Source organism: Epinephelus fuscoguttatus, linkage group LG20, assembly GCF_011397635.1.
Source record: "Epinephelus fuscoguttatus linkage group LG20, E.fuscoguttatus.final_Chr_v1".
NCBI lineage: Eukaryota > Metazoa > Chordata > Actinopteri > Perciformes > Serranidae > Epinephelus > Epinephelus fuscoguttatus.
In genome coordinates, this window is record NC_064771.1 from 14,534,464 (window position 1) to 14,555,027 (window position 20,564).

The 20,564-nt window shown below is 43.2% G+C and overlaps 1 protein-coding gene across 1 annotated transcript in view; it reads right to left on the reverse strand.

Annotated features, from left to right (window-relative positions):
• Nucleotides 1-20,564, reverse strand: part of fam20cb (FAM20C golgi associated secretory pathway kinase b) — a 65,098-nt gene that overhangs the window by 7,972 nt on the left and 36,562 nt on the right. Inside the window, exon 4 of the mRNA XM_049562595.1 lies at nucleotides 2,483-2,575. Within this exon, the coding sequence (XP_049418552.1) occupies nucleotides 2,483-2,575 (93 nt within the window). The remainder of the gene's footprint in view (nucleotides 1-2,482; nucleotides 2,576-20,564) is intronic.

Below are 20,564 nucleotides of genomic sequence, written 5' to 3' on the forward strand. Positions count from 1 at the left end.
ATCAGCACGGGCTCTTTAAATATTAATACGTCTGACAACACCTAATGGCCGAGGCCCGAGGGCAGGGAGACACGGAAAGAGAGACCAAGATTAAAGATGGAGCCAGGGGAATAGAAGGAGAGATATGGGAGAACCTGGTGGAGAAGGAGAGCCGTTAACGGAGGGCTTGCCATATAAATGATGCCATCAAGTGGCGTGGTGGTGGGTGGGGTGAGACAGACGCACACAGTCATGTCTCTATCCTCGACACAAAATGAGGCACCGCAGAGCACAGTCTGGCCTGCTGGGCCCGGGCCTGCTGCCATGCTAAAGGGAACAGCTAGGGCTGGCTTCAGTTCCGTTCATCACCCACACTTTTTCCTCCATCCTTGTCCCTTTGATAAACCTTATTCCCCCAGCGGTGGCCATTTTAAACCTGTGTTACATTCAGGGTGGGACAGAGAGGCCCGCTGAGAGCTGCGCACAAACAACAGCGGGACTCATCTCATATACTCCTAGCGGAAAAAAGTATGACGCCTGTGGGTGTCATGAATTTGTAGCTATATAGTTTAATATTTTAAGGTCATATCTTTATAGCTGCTTGCTCTCTTTCCCCCACCTAATGCAGCAACACCAAGTGCACTTCCCATTTAAATCCAATCATATAATTAATGATGCTTACAGCAGTGTAGCCTATATAGGAAAAGACAGTGGTTCTGTGCGTATGTGTTCACACACGCTGGTGCGAATGCTACTTTTAAAAAGAGCCTGTGTGTGTCTGTGGGCCCCCTGGGAGGCAGTGTAGCCTAAGCCTCTGCACCAGCAGCAGCAGCAGCTCTGTAGCCAGGCTCTAATTTAGAACAGACAAAATAAGGAAAAAAAAATAAAGCGCTGCTTTTGGCAAACCCTGCCTGGCTTATATTTAGAATGGGCACAGGGCCTTTCATGCCTTTGGTTTCCTCCTCTTCCCCTTAACCCACACATATGCCGGGAGTGTGTGAGCGTATTTTCATGCGTGTGTGCGTGTGTGTGTGTATAGAGGAGGACCAGATGTGTAGCAGACTGGTGAAGAAAGCTGCTGCTAATGCAATTGCTGCTGAACTGTGTCATTGTGCCTGAAGGAAAAGCAGATTCAACACCACTACCCGCTGTGGCCCCATTGTGTGTGTGCATGTATGTGAATAGACGTGTGTGTGTATGTGTGTGTGTGACCCCAGTATCATCTTGTATCACAAGCATTCACACTCCAAAACAAGCTCATAACAACATACAGCCACAGTGACGTCAGCTCGGCTTTAATAGCAACACCGGCGCTAAAACTCCTCCTCTGGTCGATCAGAGAGCCTTGTGAGGTTTTCTCTTTTCATTAAAGTCTCTGGAGCAGGCAGACGGGCAGGCCGGCCGTAAAGTGTTAGCCTTGTAAAGGCAGTGAAGTCAGGGAGCGTGGTGGTTAGCAAAGCAAGGAGGCTGCAGTCATTGTTCAGTCAGATGCTAGCTGCGGGAGGGCGGCATTCATTCTCTATGACTCATGGCCTCTCAGAGCTCGCAGGCTGTGCTGCACGGGCCCCGGCTCACACCGCTCGCTGCGATTGAAAAAAAAAGATGAGTTTCTGAGGGACAGAAGCTGCGAGAAGGAGAAACAAAATGTACAAATAAGCACGGAGAAAATGTGGAGTGCGTGGAGGGGGTTCATGCACAGAAGAGAAATGGGGTATGCCTGCAGCTCTGCCTGCATTCACACACACACACACACACACACACACACACGAGTCTCCTCGCAAACACATATCTTAAAGCTCTACTGTAAAACAAAGGTACTCAGTTCTGGCTTGGTGTTCTGCAGGTTTTTGTTCCTCCCGGGTGGTTAATGAGCTGACACGAGCAGAAGCAAATTAGCAATCAGGGAGGAACACAAACCTGCAGGACGTTGGCCCTCAAGGATGGAAAGAAGCACTTGGGCTTGAAGGAGTTAGAGCACATTCAAGAACATTGGATTTCTTCCTTATTTAGTTGAAAGTGGTTGTAGCATTGAGGCCGTTTCTGCACCAGACATCCACTGCTGCCCCTGAGGGTAATGTAGCCACCGGGCTTTGACAAGGAAGAAGAATGCATGGAATAAAAAAAGATGATATCTCTGGCTCTGCTGCATCGATTTTGATCCTCTTTTTTTAAAAACTGTCCACCACGAGTCTGACAGTGTTATTTATGAGTGCAATGCTAAATCAGTGGAGTACTAAAATAGGACAAACTGCATAAAGATTTGTTTTACCTGCAAAATGTTGCTGAAAGAGATGCAAAACAACCATTTCTGAAACCAAGGGTAGCTCATACTTTTAAAGGCGTTATCAAAATTATCTACAAAAATCTGTACCCTTTTAGCTGGTGGTTACAGAGAAGAACATGTGGTTCAAAACGACAGAGAAGACAGACAGATGACCATGACAACGTGATGCCCCAGATAACATGTACCGCACACCCGTGAGACTGTCTTATGTTGACTTACCTGTCCAGATGAAAAGCAGCGATCTCTGCGTTGTGTCGTTCAAAGTCGGAGAAATAGAAGAAGTCTGGTGGGGTCTCCTGGTCCCGGGTCTGCCTGCAGAGACACAAGGAGAAAAAAAGCATAGAGGTCAGGTATAGCTGTCGTGCAAAGCCGAGGTTTCGACAGTCAGCAATATGCAAAAGGTTCCATGTTCACCTGACAGTGCAACATATTAAACTGAAGCTGCAACTCAGGCTGGAGGTGTACCTGGATTTTAACCATGCAATTGCGTAGGCAACCAGCTGCATCGTGGACGGAATTGTTCACATATATGCCTATGTATGGAGGATTCCACCAGAAGGCATACCATAGAAGTCAGACCATATAGAACCTTCAGATTTGCATGATGTGAACAATAAACATGGCGACACTCAATGAAGTTACTATATGGAGCGCAACAGGGATGATGTTTAGGATTACTGCAGAAAACAACCTCGGTAGCCACTTGTATTTCTGAGGCTTAAATGCAATCACCAGAAGTAAAAAGCTACAAAAAACCCTACAGCACAGTCATATGACCTAACATCACCTTCACAACGAGGCTATAAAGCTGTGTTCAGCATGATGACGTTCTGTAGTCTCATTTCACCACTTGTTAGCAACCATTTAAAGACACATAAAGGCCTCAAAAAATTTATGAGTGGGATATTTACTGGCGGATTTTATGTTCTAGAACAAACAAACAACAAAGCCTCTTGAGCTTGTGTTAACCCCAGACCTTATTTCAGGGACCCAACCAAAATCCCATTCACAAAATCTGTTGATTCTGAGACAAAGGAAATGGAAGATGTAGGATATGTGAGGCAGCTATCATGAGCACACAAATGTGTAGCTCAAAGCAAGTTTACAGTCTACAGAGTGTCAGTGGCAAGAAAATGCCCGTCAGAAGATCCCATAGGTCCCAAATGATGTCTTTAAACGATTAGTTTTGTCTGGCAAAAAGTCCAAAAGCCAAATGTATTCAAATAAATGTATTCACTTTCATAAAAGGTTAAGACAAACTGAAAATGTGCACATTTGAGAAGCTGGTTGCTATATCTTTTCTTTGTAAACTGGTCTAAGACAGGGGCAGAGCCTCATGTAAACATTAGGGGCTTAGCCCAAATCTAGGGAGGTCCAGGGGCATGCTCCCCCAGTGGATTTTTATCCCATTTAAGACAGTTATATGCACTATTTTTCAAGCCACTTGAGATAATACGAGGCCTAAAATTCTTTGGGAAAAGCATGGTTGCCGCTAAGATTAAAAAAAAAAAAAATCCTGTAGAGCCTACATCCTATCTTGTAGCTAACTGTTCTCCGACTGTCTTCATCATTCATCAAACCACAACAAATGTTGAGCATGACTAATTTTCACTCCAGCCACCATAAAAGAGGCAAAAATGTGCTTTAAGTTGTTTAAGTAAGATGTTTTAAAGCATTAATAATTGATAAATAAGAGCTTTTGCTCCATTGATTTGTCAGTCTGACACAGTCCTGTCAGAGAGATTTAGGGGAAATGACATCAAGTTGAAAGTATCTTACAAACCTACAAGATTCAGGGCTTTTGAGAAAACAGTCAGGGCTGGAGCCCCAGAAGCCACCCCTCCACTCCACCTCTGGTTTAACATTATATATGTGGGTCTGGACTTCACGAGACAATGCAGGTATGTAAGAAGCCATACTAAAAAGAATTTCATATTACAGTATTTGCTGGGTATTCTGCACCCTGATATTGGTGCACTGAGTTCAAATCAATACATCTCTTCAACACAACTTCCCATTTCCAAAGACGTCTCACTGCACAGGAGCCCAGTCTGTGATAAAACACTTTGGCTTTACACCTGTGTACCTAATATTGCGAACAGCGTTTGTGAGCAATAACCGAGACACAATAAACTCGTGTCCTTGCCTCACAAAAAAGGCCCCTCGTTGGAGTTACTGTGGGTGTTTTGTGGGGCAACAAGAAGCAGGGACAATCGAAGGTCGGAGACTTCCTCCTGAAGCGCCCACTCCTGTTCTCGATCTGTACCTATTTCTGTCCGGCTCTGATCCTTCCCCAAAAAACTGCTTTCCACACACATTCTGCCTTAAAGCTCTTACTGGAGGGAAAAGAGGCTCTTAAAGGCTTAAATCCCAGAGCTGATGGAGGACGGCCAAGATGGGGCAGGACAGACAGGACAGCCGGGGTGAAAAGGCGAAGTCAAAGGAAGGGGGTGAAAAGACTTTGTGAGAAGGTGTGAGGTATAGAGAATATGTTAATGTCTTTGGGAAATACAAGGACGGCATTGCAGACCATCATCAAATTGCAATCTCTCTACAGAGGAGCTGCATATTTGAGTTATTTTTCCTTTTATACACACTGCCTTCTCTTTGCTTTTTTCATTGACAACAGTAAATACTTTCCAGGAAGGCAGCTGAGTGTAATGATTTGGACTGCAGCCTCTGCCATTTCTGCTTCAGCTAGTTGAGGGAGGATGAGAAGAATGGAAACTATCTTGGCAACTTCTCTTTCTCTCCTTCTCTCTCTATTCCCTCCGGATGCCTCTCTCTGTTTATTTCGCTCAAAATCCTCTATCTCACCTCCTCTGCTTCTCCGCACTCCCTCACGCAGAACTGTTTTCTCTGCTTTCTTCTTAATACTTCATATCTGTCTGCCTCTCCCTTTCTCTTTCTCTCTCTCCGTTCCATCCGTCGTTTTCCTCAGCTGGCTGGCTGATTGTAACTCTGCAGCTGCATGGCTGACATATGCACCAGTCATTAACTAACCCAACATGGAGCCCAGAAACACACTCATCTACTAAAAATTCTCCAATTTCCTCCTCTCTTTATCAGTCTTTCTCTCATCTTTCTCCATCCTCGATCTGCCTGCGAGCATTTGACAGACAGCCACATGCAGATGGGTGGAAGTTTGACCAAACAGAAAATCATCATGTGGTGCACTGAGCTTATAGAGAAGTATTTAGCAAGCGTTTTCACACTAGACTGCCATGATCAGCATCAACTTATTTCTCCCTTTAACATTTCTCAATCTCAGTTTCCCCACTCCTCTCTCACGCTCATCTGTCACATCCACGCGGTTGTTTGCCAGTAAAGGCCGAGCGCTGTCTGTTGATTGTATCGCTCTCTTCTCCTGGATGGCCTTGCTTCAGGGACACAGCTCTCGCTCCACATCAAGGAAAAATGATACTGTCTTTGAAAGCAGAGTAAAGTGTCTATTTACACCAGTGCAGCTCAGCTCCCGCAACGGGACAATATCATTCAGTCCAGCATATGAAGGGGATACAACTCTTTTATCAATGGGGACAGTTGTGCTATGTCACGTCCTGGATTTATTTCCTGCCAAATGTTGAGAAAATTAGTGTCGGAGGTGAAGTGTATGCAAGGTGGAAGGGTCAAAACCGATATTCAATTAAATAAGAGGCCTTTCATTCTCCAAATAGACATGTTGATGTGTTCCTTAGTTGTTGTCCAGTTGACAATTCCTAGTCCATGGCAACTTAGAAATTGGTTGATATTTTGAGAAATGCACTTATTGGCTTTCTTGCTGAGAAGATTGATACCACTATCATGGACATACGCTAAAAATGAAGCAACTGTCAGCAGCTGGTTAGCTCGTGCCTCATTTTCACTGCATGTTTCAACTCGACTTGACTCACCTCACTTTTGGTACCAGGTTCTTATCTCTATTTCCACTGCAGGTAGTACCCCTTAAGTGTTGGCATGATTCTCAGCTGATCACAGTGACGCCACATGAAACTACCATGATATCATCTTCAGACATGTCACTCACTGGATCCTTTTCTCTGCAAAGCAGTTTTGCACCCTATAATTTTTAAAAATCTGGGGCGAGTGAACACAGAAACTGCAGCCGCTATTGGTGGTAGCTTGGCTATTTAAAAATGGCGGCTTTGTGCAGGTTGTACCAATCAGTGCAAGTGACATCTAGTGACAGTTCCCAAGAGTCTGCAGTGTTTTAACTACACCTTCTAGTAGTGTTTCAGCTCACTTGGATCTTCGACTGAGGTTGTACCAAAACAAGTATCAGGTAGCATCTACGACTTTTGCCAATAGAAACCTGGAAAAGTCGACGTAGGTGGAGCCGTACAATGTGGAATGTGGAAATGTGGCATTAGCTTAGCATAAAGACTGGAAACTAGGGTTGGGTCAGTTCTCGGTAATACCAGTTCGGTTCGGTACTCCATCTTGGACCTTTTTTTTTTTTTTTTTTTGAGACCGACCGGACCGCATTCGCCATTTTACAGCTTGTGTCTGCCTCTTTGCCAAGCGCACAGCAAGCAGGAGAGAGAGGGGGGTGGGGCAGGGACTGAGCTAGGGGGTGCGAGTGCGCATGCGCCTCTACTGTAGCCTGGAGTTTGTTTAACAGTGACGGGGAGTCGATAATGGCGGACAATTTAGTCTTGAAGAAATCAAAGAATGCGCCAATATGGCAACACTTTAGCTTTGAGCCAGACGAAGGAGGCAACCCTTGTTTGCACTGACTGAGTAAGCTAAACCTGCAAATTTATTTGTCAGGAATAAAAGAAACAACGTGTTACTGTCACTCTGTTGTCCTTTGGTTGTTTTTTATTTTAAATGAGTCAACTGCGCCCCCAACTGGCGAAATTCCGGTATTACCGACTTGTTGCGGTTTTTCACAAAAACCTGACCGTTTTTTTTTTTTTTCTCATACCGACCCAACCCTACTGGAAACAGGTGTAAACAGCGAGTCTGACTTTCTCCAAAAGATAAAAACTCACCTACCTGCACCTCTGAAGCTCACAAATTACCATGTTTCATCTTCAGTGTTGTGAAAACAGCAACTTGTGGTGTTTTTCACAACATGGACCTTTTTTTAATCCACTTAAAACCGTGTCTTTTTGTTCAGGATCTTTTTACTTAGTATGACACCTCAGATTTACTAGAAGTAAAGTGCAAAATATTTTTTTCAGTGAAGGCGTTAGCATAAGTGTGAACTGCGAACACCCACAAATTATCATTATTTTTAGTTTCCAGTAAGAGCTGAGAGTTATAGACTCAGGAAATTCATGATAAAATTTAATATACTACCCAGCAGTATTGAGTAAATTAGAAAAAACGGTCTTGTGTTAAACGGGGTTGTGTGTAGGACTTTTTCTTAGCCGAATGCAGGGACATCCTCAAGTCTTGTAGGCACCTTGAAGTTGCCAGGCAACCAGTGGATACTCCATAAAGTCATGTAAGTGGTGAAGACTTAATTAGTGAGTTTTAGATTCTTGTTACGTTCAGACAGAGCCAGACTAGCTGTTCCCCCTGTTTCCAGTCTGTATGCTAAGCTAAGCTAACTTTTGGCTGTAGATTCATATCTAATGGAAGGGTATAAGAGTGGTATCAACCTTCTCATCTAATGCTTGGCAAAAAAAGCGAACAAGTGTATTTTATAATCTCAAACTATTCCTTTGAATCACTCCCTGACACCATGATTGCAAGTAAATCTTGAGAGAAATCAGTTCAAAAACTGAGAGTACTGTGTTTTTATATTTAACAACAACATGACACAGCATCAAAAATAAGTAAGGCAAATACACTCTTATGTTGATAAGTTGATTTCCAGCGCTGCCTGACATGATCATGTGTTGTAAAATAAAGATAATCTCTTCACATTCACAAGATAAAAGCCTGCAGCTATATTTAAGCACCACAGACAAAATGTCTAATAGTGGAGCTCTAACCTGCCAGTATTTCATGACTGTGCTGACCGTACAGGAGCGTCGTCATGGAGATTTCTTGGGGGATAAGCATGAGCAAACATTCTGCTGCAATGATTCATAGTCATTCAGCCTTAAAGAAATCCACGAGCATATTTCACATAGTGCTACTACATCGCTGTCTCTATAGGGGAGGACACCACAATAAGCTGCTTCATCCGTGCTTCTATTCTTAAGCTCCAAAACACAACTCGATGAGGCGTGCACGTTTTGTGTCACTGCTTTTCTGTGACTCAGTGAATGCTAATATGAGTGAAGAGCATGTGAATACGAGCATGTGTTTGCATTTGAGACAAATTTCTCTGCCTGTGGCCCGGCTGCACCGACGCTCTCCTCTCGCTGAATGCCAGCCAGGAAGCAGGAAGGCTGGATAATTACCGTGATCCACATCCAATTCAAATGTCAATAAAGTTATTTAGAGCATGGCATGACCCCCCCCCCCCGACCGGGAACTAAAAAGAGAGGAAGAAGAAAATAGAAGAGATAAAGTGTAACAAAGGCGCTGGAGTTAAATGGGGAGAATAACCAGGGACAGTTAAGAGGACAAACCACAGAAGATGTCTCTACGTGTTCTTTGAACTAACAAATATGCAGCCCTTACATAACATTATGTCTGAATCCTCTAACAGCAGCACCTGTGTTCAGCCAAATCTGAGTGTGTTCTGATCAAGCAAACCATTAGAGGCATGTTGTTTCGAGGAAGCTGCGCTGCCAACGTAAGGCAAGGGAAAACATACATAAATGCATGACCACATTATAAAGTCTATAAATGTTTGAGTACACAGTATGCACTAAGCTCGGTGAAAACAGAGAGGAGGGCAGAGATGGTGGTTGCTCAAAAGCTACTCGTTCCTTTTACTTTGGACCGCCTGGTTGAGCTTAACCTTTAAAATATTTACAAATCCACTGCGGATTTATGCTGAATGATAAGTAGATATCTTGCACCGGGCTGCCAGGAGAAGCATACATTTCTCTCCCCTCAGCAAGACAGAGTATAACTGCCAAACGCTGTTATGTGAGGACAGAAGAAATAGAGTATTTTCTGAAGTAGGGTTTGGTGGTGCCACTATAGCCAGCTGTCTACGCCAACATCAGATCCTTTATCATGGGCAGCAGGTGAGACATACTGACTCGAGCATGCCTAGTGTGACCCTGGTCTCGCTGTAAACACATAGTTTACACTGGGTGGCCAGACAGTTTCTTGGCTCCGCTCCGAGGGGCCCCAGCAGCCAGTGGGGCAGCGGAGGTCTCGTAGCAAACACACAGCAGTGTGAGAATATAAAGGTGAATGAGAGCGCTGCATCTGGAAAATCTACCTGTGCATACAGTGCATAGCTGACCTCTGCAACACCAGCAGGAGAGACAGAAAGAGAGAGGAAGGAGGGGAAATAAGGAAGAGGCATTTCCTTTTGCCCTGTTATTGACATCAAATCAGTAAAAGGTATTTTGCCTGGAGCTGCAAACAAAAACACTCAGATTCACTCTGTCCAAATAATATTCTGGCGCTGGTCATTTTCCTGCCTTCAGTGATGAGTTGAAGTTGAAAGGCGTACTCCTACACAGCAAGGCTCAACGCTAGATGTGTCGTCCCTTTGGTATAAAACCACCTGGATGGTAAACTTGCAGCGTGACTCTGCTGTGTTCAGTTCACTGATGCACCGCTGCAGGATTTCGGGGTATCAAAGTTTAGTTCCTCCAGCAATTCAGTACCACTTTCCTACAAAGCAGGGAGGCTCGCAAGAGACAGATTTTTCTTTAAATGGTCAAAATTGAAGTAGTGGAATCCCCTGTTTAGGTCAAGCTCCAAAAAGGTCAGATCCTACATTCCCCACAATGCAAAGATATAGCTCTATTAGATGTCCGCTGCCTGGTTAATACCCATGTCTTCCAAACTTCATGCCCCTGTTTGTTAGGCAGACATTCTGTCAAACATAAGTGGTCTTCAAACCTAAACCAAGATCAGCCTGATGAAGTAAAAAAAGATGTTGGCCCCGTCCACACATATTTTTAATAACAGATGTTTTTTCCCTGTTTAATAAAACACTTGTCCATATGATCTTTGTTTTACAAAATATCTCAGTCCACACTAGAATGCGAAACAACTCCAAATGCTTGCCGGCATTAGCTGTCTTCCACATTCTCCCCTCATCACAAAGGTAGTAAACATTACCTTCTTCTAAACACCGTCTAGAGATTTCATCACCGTTGATTCCCCTTCAATACAAGGGTGAAGGAGCTCACTTAAAGATACAAGTGATGCTCTGGACATGCTAATGTCTTCCTACCATTCCTCATCTACAACAATCCCAATCTGTAATGATCCCACCATCTGATAGTTCAATCAGGCCTGATCCAAAACTGTTGTTTCTGGCCAACTTTTAGAGATAAAATAAGATTGGGAGCAGCAGATAGCTACATCTGCCCATGAGGGGGTGCAGGAATACTAAGCTTAAGTGTAAAGTAGTAATCAGTAGAGTTGGAAACCATTCACATTTGAACTGATAAGGCACTGCTATCTGGAACTCAACACTAGTACCCAATGGTACTTCTTTTCGGTACTTTACTTTCTCTGTAATAACAGAAATTTAGTTTTTTATCCAGCTGCAGAGGTGACATAGTACACTGAAAAGTAATACTAAATATATACGTCCACTCGTCTGGCTAACTATCGCAGTAGATCTGTGCTGCCGTGACAGTTTTGGCTCACTGGGCAGCTGATTGAGCGACAGCAGAACGCCGTGGCAAGCTTCAGGAAGCTTCTGCATCTTGTCTGAAGTTGAATCTGCCGGCTCCATGGAGCTCCATTGTCGGCCTCAGAGCTTGGTGCCTGGCTTCCAAGCTTTGGGGTGCTTCACGGCACTTCCGGCTCTTGTCTAAACCCAGCATTCTCATGGAGATGCGCTCTCTTAAGTACCAACATTTGCACCAATGGATTTAACGTGAATCGGTACTCTATAGTTATGACGTAACTTGGTCGGTAGCCTAAAAAGTACTAAGTTTGGTACCCGACCCTAGTCTTTGGGCCAAGCAGTGCTAACAAAATTTTGTTTAGCTCATGATCATTACACAAAGCAAGAATAGACATGCAAAAATTGAGGAGACAATGTCACCGTTTCCCCAATACTCTTTCTCAGATTTCCTTACAGATACAAAGTACCGGAATTCTGGAAAATCCACACTGTAGAAGACGTTTTCAAAAATCTCTATTTTAGTGACCTAAAACTCTGTTTGTGTGTGGACGAGAGGCCAAGACATGGATGAATATATCCCCTTTTAATAATATCTGTTCACATGTCGACAGGGCCTAAAGGACACTCCTCCATGCCCACAGAGGAAATTATTTAACTCATAATAAACTGGTGGAGACCTCCTTTAACTCTCCCTGCTTACAGTAATTACAGCCACCAACATGTGATGTTATATGGCGTAGCAGCTTGTTCACCTTACCAGCTGTTACATATATTCAACACAATTCCAAATATGCCTTTAGTTGAGCACTTCTGGGTGCTCGCATCCCAAATCCATGTCTCCCTTTTCTCTGCGTTGCATCCCGGTGGCTACGAGTCATCCATTATGAAGAATCCAGGAGTTGTGACAGCTCAGCATTATGCATGAAGCATTTCACTGTGAATTCCTTCCACACAACTGGAGATACAGTGGGCGTTATTTTCTTTATCTTTTCATCGTTTTTCACAGTCCGGCCTGCTCACCGTTGAACAATCCTCGCTCACGCTCCAGTATCTTTCTCCAATACTCCGTCTCATCCGAGCTGAATTATGGAAACAACACATCAGAATGTTGTTTCCTCTGACTTAACAATAAGAGTGAATATCTCATCCAAGGTGATGTATAAAACCCAAAGTATCAGCATGCCACAGTGCATCTGGGCATAGCGCGGAGAGAGTTTTATCTAGTTTCAAAGTCAAACTGCCAATCGATCACCATAAGCCTATAGCTATGGTCGGAGGCCACAGTGCACACAGTGGAGGAGTAAAAAGATATGCTGTAAAATATAAAAGGACAAGGGCATCTTCCAGCCCCAGCGGGTTCCCACCAAAGGGCTGACTCCACACACTTGTCACACATCATCCGTCAAACCCACGGGCATGGCAAAGTGAGAGCACACTCGCACACTCACACAAAACCCCCGCACATCTATACACTCATACACAAATATAGGATCATACTGAACTGTACATGCACACATACACACAGAGGTGGCTTGAAAGAGGTTTTGAAACCTCAAGAGGGGGGTGCTGAGCTGCGAGGAGGCAGGTAAGCTTTAAATGCATGAGAGGGTAAGATAGCGAATCCCATCTATGGGTCAACAAAACGAGAAAAAAAAAGCACCACAGGGAGACTGGAGATGAGAGGAGGCGGCGCATTGTTTTATCTCAAGCATAACGCATGTGAAGGCTGACCTTTTGAGCAATGACATTTGATAAATTGAGAAAAAAGCCTTTCACCAGTATATGAGACGGGCGTACCTGCCCGTTTGCATCCCACGATATGTGTTACCGTTTACCGGTGTCACTGCTATAATCTCATGTCTGCAACACGGATTTGGCGCACAAATGGGAAAGTGTGACAGGTTATTTTGTATGAGTAAGTGATCTGTATGGTGGTACACAGACATGACATTTGGTGTTTGAGTGTGAAAGGACAGACAGAGAAAGACAGAAAGACAGGAGAAAGGATGGGTAGAAGGAAAGAAAGAAGGAAAGGAAGAAGGAAATAAGAAAAAGGGAAAGAAACAAGGAAGCAAAGGTGCAAATAGAAAGGAAAGAACGGTGACAGATGAAACAGAAGGAAAGGACTAAGGCTGGAAATAAGGAACATGTGAAGGAGAGATGGACATAAGAGAGCAAAGAGGGAAAGAAGGAAGGAAGGAAAGGAAAATTAAAATGAAAGAAGAAGGAAGGAAGGGGGTAGGAAAGAATGAGCAAGAGAAGGAAGGAAGGAAATAAAAAGGAAAGAAAAGAAAGAAGGACATATGAAACAAAAGTAAAGACAGGAGGAAAGGGGAAGGATGGAAAGGAGGAAAGAGAGAGGGAAGGAAGCACATAATTAAAGAAATGGGAAAGAAGTAAAAAAAGACAGAAGCAAAAAGAGACGGCCAAACGAAACACAAGGAAAGACAGAAAGAAAGTCGAGAAGACAGAAAAAAGGAAGGAGAGGAAGGAAAGACAGGAATAAAGGGGAAAGAAGGAAGGAAATAAGGAAAGAAAGAGGGAGAGAAGTTTGGAAAGAAAGACAGACGTAAAAAGGAAAGGACAGACGAAACAAAGGAACAACAGAAAAAAGACAAAGGCAGGAAAGAAGAGAATGGAAAGGAAAGAAAAGGTGAGAGTATAGAGAAGAAGGAAAAGAAAGAAAGGAAGAAACAAAGAGGAACATACTGACAGAAAAAAGGAACAAAAGAAGAAAAGAGAAAGAATGAGACAACAAAAGCACAAAAGAAATAAAGATGAAAGGAGGAAGCTAAGAATAAGGGCAGAAGGAAGGAAGGAAAAAAGAAACAAAGACAGGTGTAGCAACCTTACACATCACATCAACAAGTTTTTTCTTTCAACTTGGATACGAGCCAGTTATGTTATCTGCCGCTGACATGATGAAAGCTCCTCCCTGCAGCTTCATCACAACACTCCATTAAAACCTGTCATATAATTTAATAGTGTTTCTTCTCATTTGAATGCTCAATTGATTATTGCAAAGTAATTCTTCATCAAAAGGCACAGAACACAACACAGAGTCTAAATGACACACGACGGCTGTTTGCATGACGGCTCCTCCACGCTGACTATTACAATCTGACAACCATCGATACCTGAAATATAAAGACACCAGCTGATTTCAATCTGAGTGTGAGCAGCCATAATGAAATTTCACTTGAGGATTTTTAAGTAGCGCGACACAAACACCCAAAGGCTCTCGAAACAACCTTCACACCATGATCCAGGTGTGTGTGTGTGGCTCAGGTTATGTGTGTCGCAGTTTCTAAGTGTGATGGCTGTCATAGCTCCCCGGGCACTGCAGTGCTCTTCATCCTCCTCCTCCCTCCTCCTCCTCCGATACTCCCTTACCCCTTCAGATCCCAGGCCTGACATACAGAGAGACAGCTGTTTCCTTCCAGCAAAGCTCTCTCACTCTCTCTCTCTCTCTCTCTTTTGCTGTGACACATTGACACACACACACACACACAGGTATGCATGCACACACACATTTGGGTGAGATAGATTGGGATAGACACAGGAGGGAGCCACAAATAGGCATATATAGGCTACAAAGGCACACATTCTCACACGCACACATGCTGGCAAGTGATGAAAGTAGAGAGCTAACGTACTGACAACTAGGATAACACACACACACACACACACACTTATTGTAAAAACCAACGTTACAGGAAGCTTCCTATCTAGAAATTCTCCATGGAAAACAGAGATGTATTCATGTTAAATGCACCTCCTTCTGAGACCAATTCACAGACATAACCACGATTCACATACATCGTAATGTGTGTGAACACAGATAATGTCAATATAATGAATTATGCAAGACAGATGATTTTAAAAGAAACTACATCCTGTTTCAAGTTTAGCCTCCGAGTCCTCAGGGGCAGCGCAATGTAAATGAAGCCATCTTGAATAAATAGCCAACGCCTTCACAATACAACAGTTTTTTTTTTTTTTTAAATCTGGAGGCACTTCAAAGAAAAGTCCGAAATGCAAATCACTGAGCAAAACACAGCTATTAGAGGTTTAGCGCGTGGAAAGACACCATGAAGAGGGTTGACTGTGAGGAGGAGGAGGAGGAGGAGGAGACGCTGGAAGACGGATGTTCGACTAGATTGTTACAGAGAGACATTTTAGATGACAGCAAGACAAGAGTGACAGAAGGGTGAAATGCGCGTGCCATTAGTCTGCAAGGATTTGTATTGTCATTCTCTTTGCATTAATACTTAATGGAGAGGCACGCATATATACAGTACAAGCATGTAAACACACACACACGGAAGGATTACTGAATGGGCCTACCAGGCACAGGCCCAGGGGACCAAAGTGTATGGGGATGTCTGTAAAATGTCACTCAAATGAACACATACTACGTCAAAGAAACACAAAATGACTTCAGAGAGACACAAAATCACAAAAGGATGCATTACGACTAAGACGAAATGCAAAACAACGACCCAAAAAGAGCCTAAACAACTATAAAGTCCTGTGTTTTGGGGAGGCTTTTGCATATCTGTGCCCAGGGGCCAAATGTCTCATAATCCGCCCCTGCACACACACGGTAATATTCCAGGAGCTACAATGCTCCATCTAACCTCCTCTTCCCCTCCTGCTGCCTGAGCTGTTGTCATGTCGTCCTGTAAATATCCGGGGCAGATAAACAGGCCGTAAAGATGAAGCCATCATCTCAACATAATCTGAGACAGATATACCGCTGCCTCTGACAGCAGGACGCCTCCTCCCGACAGTACACATCCTAATACTGCGCCACCTCTCATCTCTGCACTTCCATCTTCCTTACAATCTCTGTAAGTCTTTCTTTATTAGAAAAAACACATCAACTCTACTACATCTTGTTGTCAGCTTCTCTCTCCATCTGGATCTAAAAAATAGGAGCATCCCAGGCCTGATGCTTTTACTGTTATTTATTTATTTTTTTTTGGAAGATGTTTTTTGTGGTTTGACTGGGCGGACTGAGCACAGCAGCTCTTCTACATGAGAGAAGACAACCGGCGAAGCGCTCCCAAGAGTCGTCCTTCCAGTGATGGAATATTCCGAGGAAGTGTCCAATCATTTTTTTCATTTTAAATGCATCAAAGCCAGCAGGAAACCACAGAGTTAATTAAATTGTCTTGGATTAAAAATTGAGCTTGGGAACGCAATTACAGTAAGCATTGCAAAACGCCTAATGGCATTCCTTCCACCTTCGAAGGTGGAATGGAGAGGTTAGACAGAATGAGACGTGGATGGATGGACGGATGGATGGATGGATGGATGGATGGATGGATGGATGCCTCAGATTTAAGTGTGGAGTGGCAAAGACAGACAGACAGACAAAGTAATTACACACAGACGAACGTTCCCATTTTCCATGCAACAGACCAAGAAATGAAACACGCAGGCACGATGAAACACGCCGAAGATTTAAACTGAATCTCTTTAACTGCAATGTAAACATGCATCATTGGATTCCCATATAAGCTGTAAACTGTATAAGAGGACAACTGAACTGTTTTCTAATCTCCACCTCTAAAGCTGAGGTGGATTACACATACGTGCGTCTCAGTGAGTGGGAAGGCGAGATGATGAATTTCCCCCCCGTATGGCATTAAAGACGATCCTTAATCTGCGCCATTCATTCAGCTTTCAAACGAACGGCATCAATGAAGCGGTGCCACCATCAGCCAAATAATCACATTATGCTGCACAATTGTGTGGAATGTGAATGTATAGCAAGCTGAATTGTGCCTTTGAAGTGTGCATTGTGATACATGGGTTCAACTTTCAGGACTTTAATTACAGTAGGCTGCTCATGGTTTGTACAATTCAAATAAATCTGGGGTTTCCATTATGATTTGATTTTGTGGGTCAAGGGCCCACAGTGCAGGCTATAGGCTAAATCAAAACATTTTAACCCCCTATTCCTTTGAATGAAACAGTTAGGCCCACAACTATACTTAGCAAAATTCAATTTAAGTATTCTGATAGACTGCAATAAGGTGTTGTTAGCCCTTGCCTCTGTCGATTTAAAGCAGATTTAAACAAGCTAGCAGCTCGAGGGTGTTGGCTACTTAGGCAAAAACATGCTTTGAGCTAAGTGCTAACAACATCAGCATGCTAGCACACAATGATAATTTCAACATGCTGATGTCACTGATATTTTAGAAGGCGTTCACCGTCTCAGTTAGTTTTAGCAGCATGTTAGCATTATAGTATAAACTCCTTCAAACTGCTGCTAACTCTACTTTGTCAACAGCTTTGCTAACAATTTTTATTTTACTCTGGACCAAAGTGGTGGATCAACCAACTGACCATGAGACAGACTGATATTACCTGTCACAGAGCCATGCCGCTAACATGGCTAAAACTAGTTGACCAGATGTCCTAAAAAATTTGGAACAGCCCCTTATAAAGAGCAGCTGTCCTGAATCCCGAATCCCGTCTTGTCCAGACAATTGGAGTCAAAGTGTAGCTGCAAGCAGCCATGGAAAAGGAGTCATCTGACATGAAAGATGTGAGCGGGCACCGCACTAATAAAATTAATAAAATAAAATTAACTGTATGTAACAGATAATGATTTACACACTGTTTCAGTCATGTGTTTCTTTTTCCCAATGACGCCTTCCATGGCCAGGTGACTACGTCCACTCACCTGTCCTGAATTTCACCAATTCTTATTTGATCCAGGGCTCCAAGAAGAGTGCCTGACTTTGAAGCCAATTTGACATAGTGGCCAAACCATGTATCTACAACTGAGTCCGTCACATGATGACATGGGGTCCCAAAAGACTTTTACTCATAGACAGCCAATGGGAAAGAGACAACTGTATATCACTGGATATATTTTTTGAGCATCACAACCCCTGTGAAATGACTCATTTCACTATTGGGATTTGATCCATTCTATCTGATAACATTTCGTTTAGAAGAGCCGCATGATTACATCATTTTGTCCCCAATTAGATTACCCATGGGTTACACCGGAAGCTAACCACTCAGCCGGTGAAGTCTCTAATGGTATTTGGGCCTGATAATGCGGAATATCTCGGTAATTTAATTCTCCAAAAGTCATGGCTGAAGTCGTGGTTTTATGTGCCTTTGATAGCCTCTAACACTGTATCCAATTCTCTTTATACATCCCTGATCTGGTCACCATGGCTAAAAACCTACAAGATGAGACTGTAATCGAACTGAAAAGAAGTTAGCCTAATGTGATTAATTGCTTTTCCTGCAATTTGTACCAATATCCACAAACCAAATGTTCCTGTATTAAATTATACTACAGTTACAGCCACACTAATAACAATTACAGATGACTTATATTGCAGCTGAAAAGGAAGTACAGTGAGTAAGACTTTTCTGTAATGCAGACCTTTGGTTAAACAAGCTTTTCTCTGAGGCAGAAACAATTTTGATTGTTTGAGTTCAACCTCAGTGGTGAAGGGAGAGCAGCTACAGTGTTATTATGAAGCCCCACTCTCTCGATAAATGCTAGCCATTTTTTGATCAGGCTTATTTATTTGCCATTCAAGCTTGCCAGCTAGCAATCTGTGGCTTTGGCTTTGCTCATTTAGGTTTAACTCAAGCACTGAGATTACATCTGCTGCCCTCTGCCTCTCTGAGTATTGTTAGATTAACTCAAAGTCCAACCTGCTGCCATGACAGCCATACTTTCTAGTGGTAAATAGCAAAATAGTATCAAACAGCAGCAATACAGTCATGGTTTACGATAGACAACGGACACATCATCACATTCAATTATCCACATCTATAATTGCTGCACATTCGACTTCATTGGACGTGCTTCAAGTACCAGTTTGTAAAAATAGCCTCCATTCAGAATGAGAATCTCCACTGGATGATTAGGGGACAGGCTGGGCTAAGACTGATTGCTGTGGCCTTTCCAGGGTTATTCTGGCTCTGCTGAGTGTGTGCCTTCCACTCAACATTGATCTATCGACCCACAGTCCAGTAAAACCTCGCTCGGACCAAAAGGTGAATCTCATTTCTAAACACGCACACACACACAAACACACAGACTAACAAGCATGTTGATTTTTGATGACAAGATTGATGTCGCCTCTCTGAATTCTCCCTGCGTCAACAATAGCTAGCCACTCTTGCTCTCCAGTGTGTGTGTGTGTGTGTGTGTGCATGTGTGGTCGTGCGCCATTGAGCAGGCTCTGTAGGCTTTGTGACGACATTGCAATCACCGCAGCGTAATTGGAATTGAGCAGCTCATCCATGTAACCGCGTGGCTCGGTGGGTAGGGTTAGGAAAGCGATTGCTATTGTCTGCTATAATGAGATGCAGGCTGACGCCTCGGCGGGTTAAAGGTCAGATATGAAGAACATCAACACATTTATGGAAAAAAATTATAACCAAAACGCACTGCTGCTCACAAGATCTTCCTCTTTTGTCCTTCGTCTTGTAAGAAACCACTATCTATCTTCATATACTTACACAACTTGGTGCTTAATATATTCTATCAAGATGTATTTCTAAATAATTCCTTTTTAAATACAGTTATTATGTCATTTTAAGATGTATAATTGAAGAGGGATTCTCATTAAGAAGAGTAATCCCAACAAGAGAGGGATCAGTCTCGTAAGTTTCGAGCCTCGCTGAGAGCTTTCCTCACTTTGTGTAACCGGCCTCCTCTGTTCGACACTACACTGCAATTTTCTCCATCATCTGCAGGCTCACTCACCTACGCTGAGCTCTCCTCTCCAGCGTGCAGCAACAAAAGCACACAGCCCTGGCCTCTGTGTAACTACATACAGGGGCTGCTCCTTTACAGCTCTGTCACGGCCGCTCTTTCTCTCCCTTTATATCTGCATTTCACCTGCTCTTTTTCGCTTCCTCGCTGTCTTCCCCCACAGGGCAGTCAACAGTGCAGATGGAGAGCCTGCTTCTACGGCTCAGTATTGACAGTGCACATGTGTCAGGACCACAGGTCTTTTGGCCATATGTGTTTTCCAAGACTGCTTTGACTTTGTCCGTCTAACCTGTTATGAAAATGCAAATGAACATACAATAACCTCGCAAGATCGTAACACTTAGTTTGCTGATTGTTGTGCAAAAATGTCAAAGTTCAATGCGGGCAGTTTGGCTATCAAGTTGTACTTTGCACCTTTTTATAACAGACAATCTGCCTGCCTTCAACTGTCTGGAAAATGCAATATCTTAGACATATTCAAAACTTGTGTTTGGGCATTACTTCATTATTGTAATTAAAAAGGCAGCATTTATATACTTAGAGTGACATTAAAATGACATGGTCAAGTTTTAACCCTGTGTCTTTTACTTAATTGGGTTCCTGCATTTTGTTTTTATGCACCATTTTGTGCCTTCTCTCCATTTATGGTGTAAATGTCTTTCATTTTGTCAGAAGTCCTCTGCCACTTTCATGTTTTTATTGGGAAGGACTAAATATTAAGGGGGACAAGTCCCCTGTGTCGCCTTCCCCCCCATCAGGAACTCGTTGGCATTTACACAGCTTTATCCGATAAAATGTGATTTTGGCGTCTAACATAGTGGCACTTGTTTGGATCCCAGTCAAAAAGAAAAATTATTGCCTGAGAA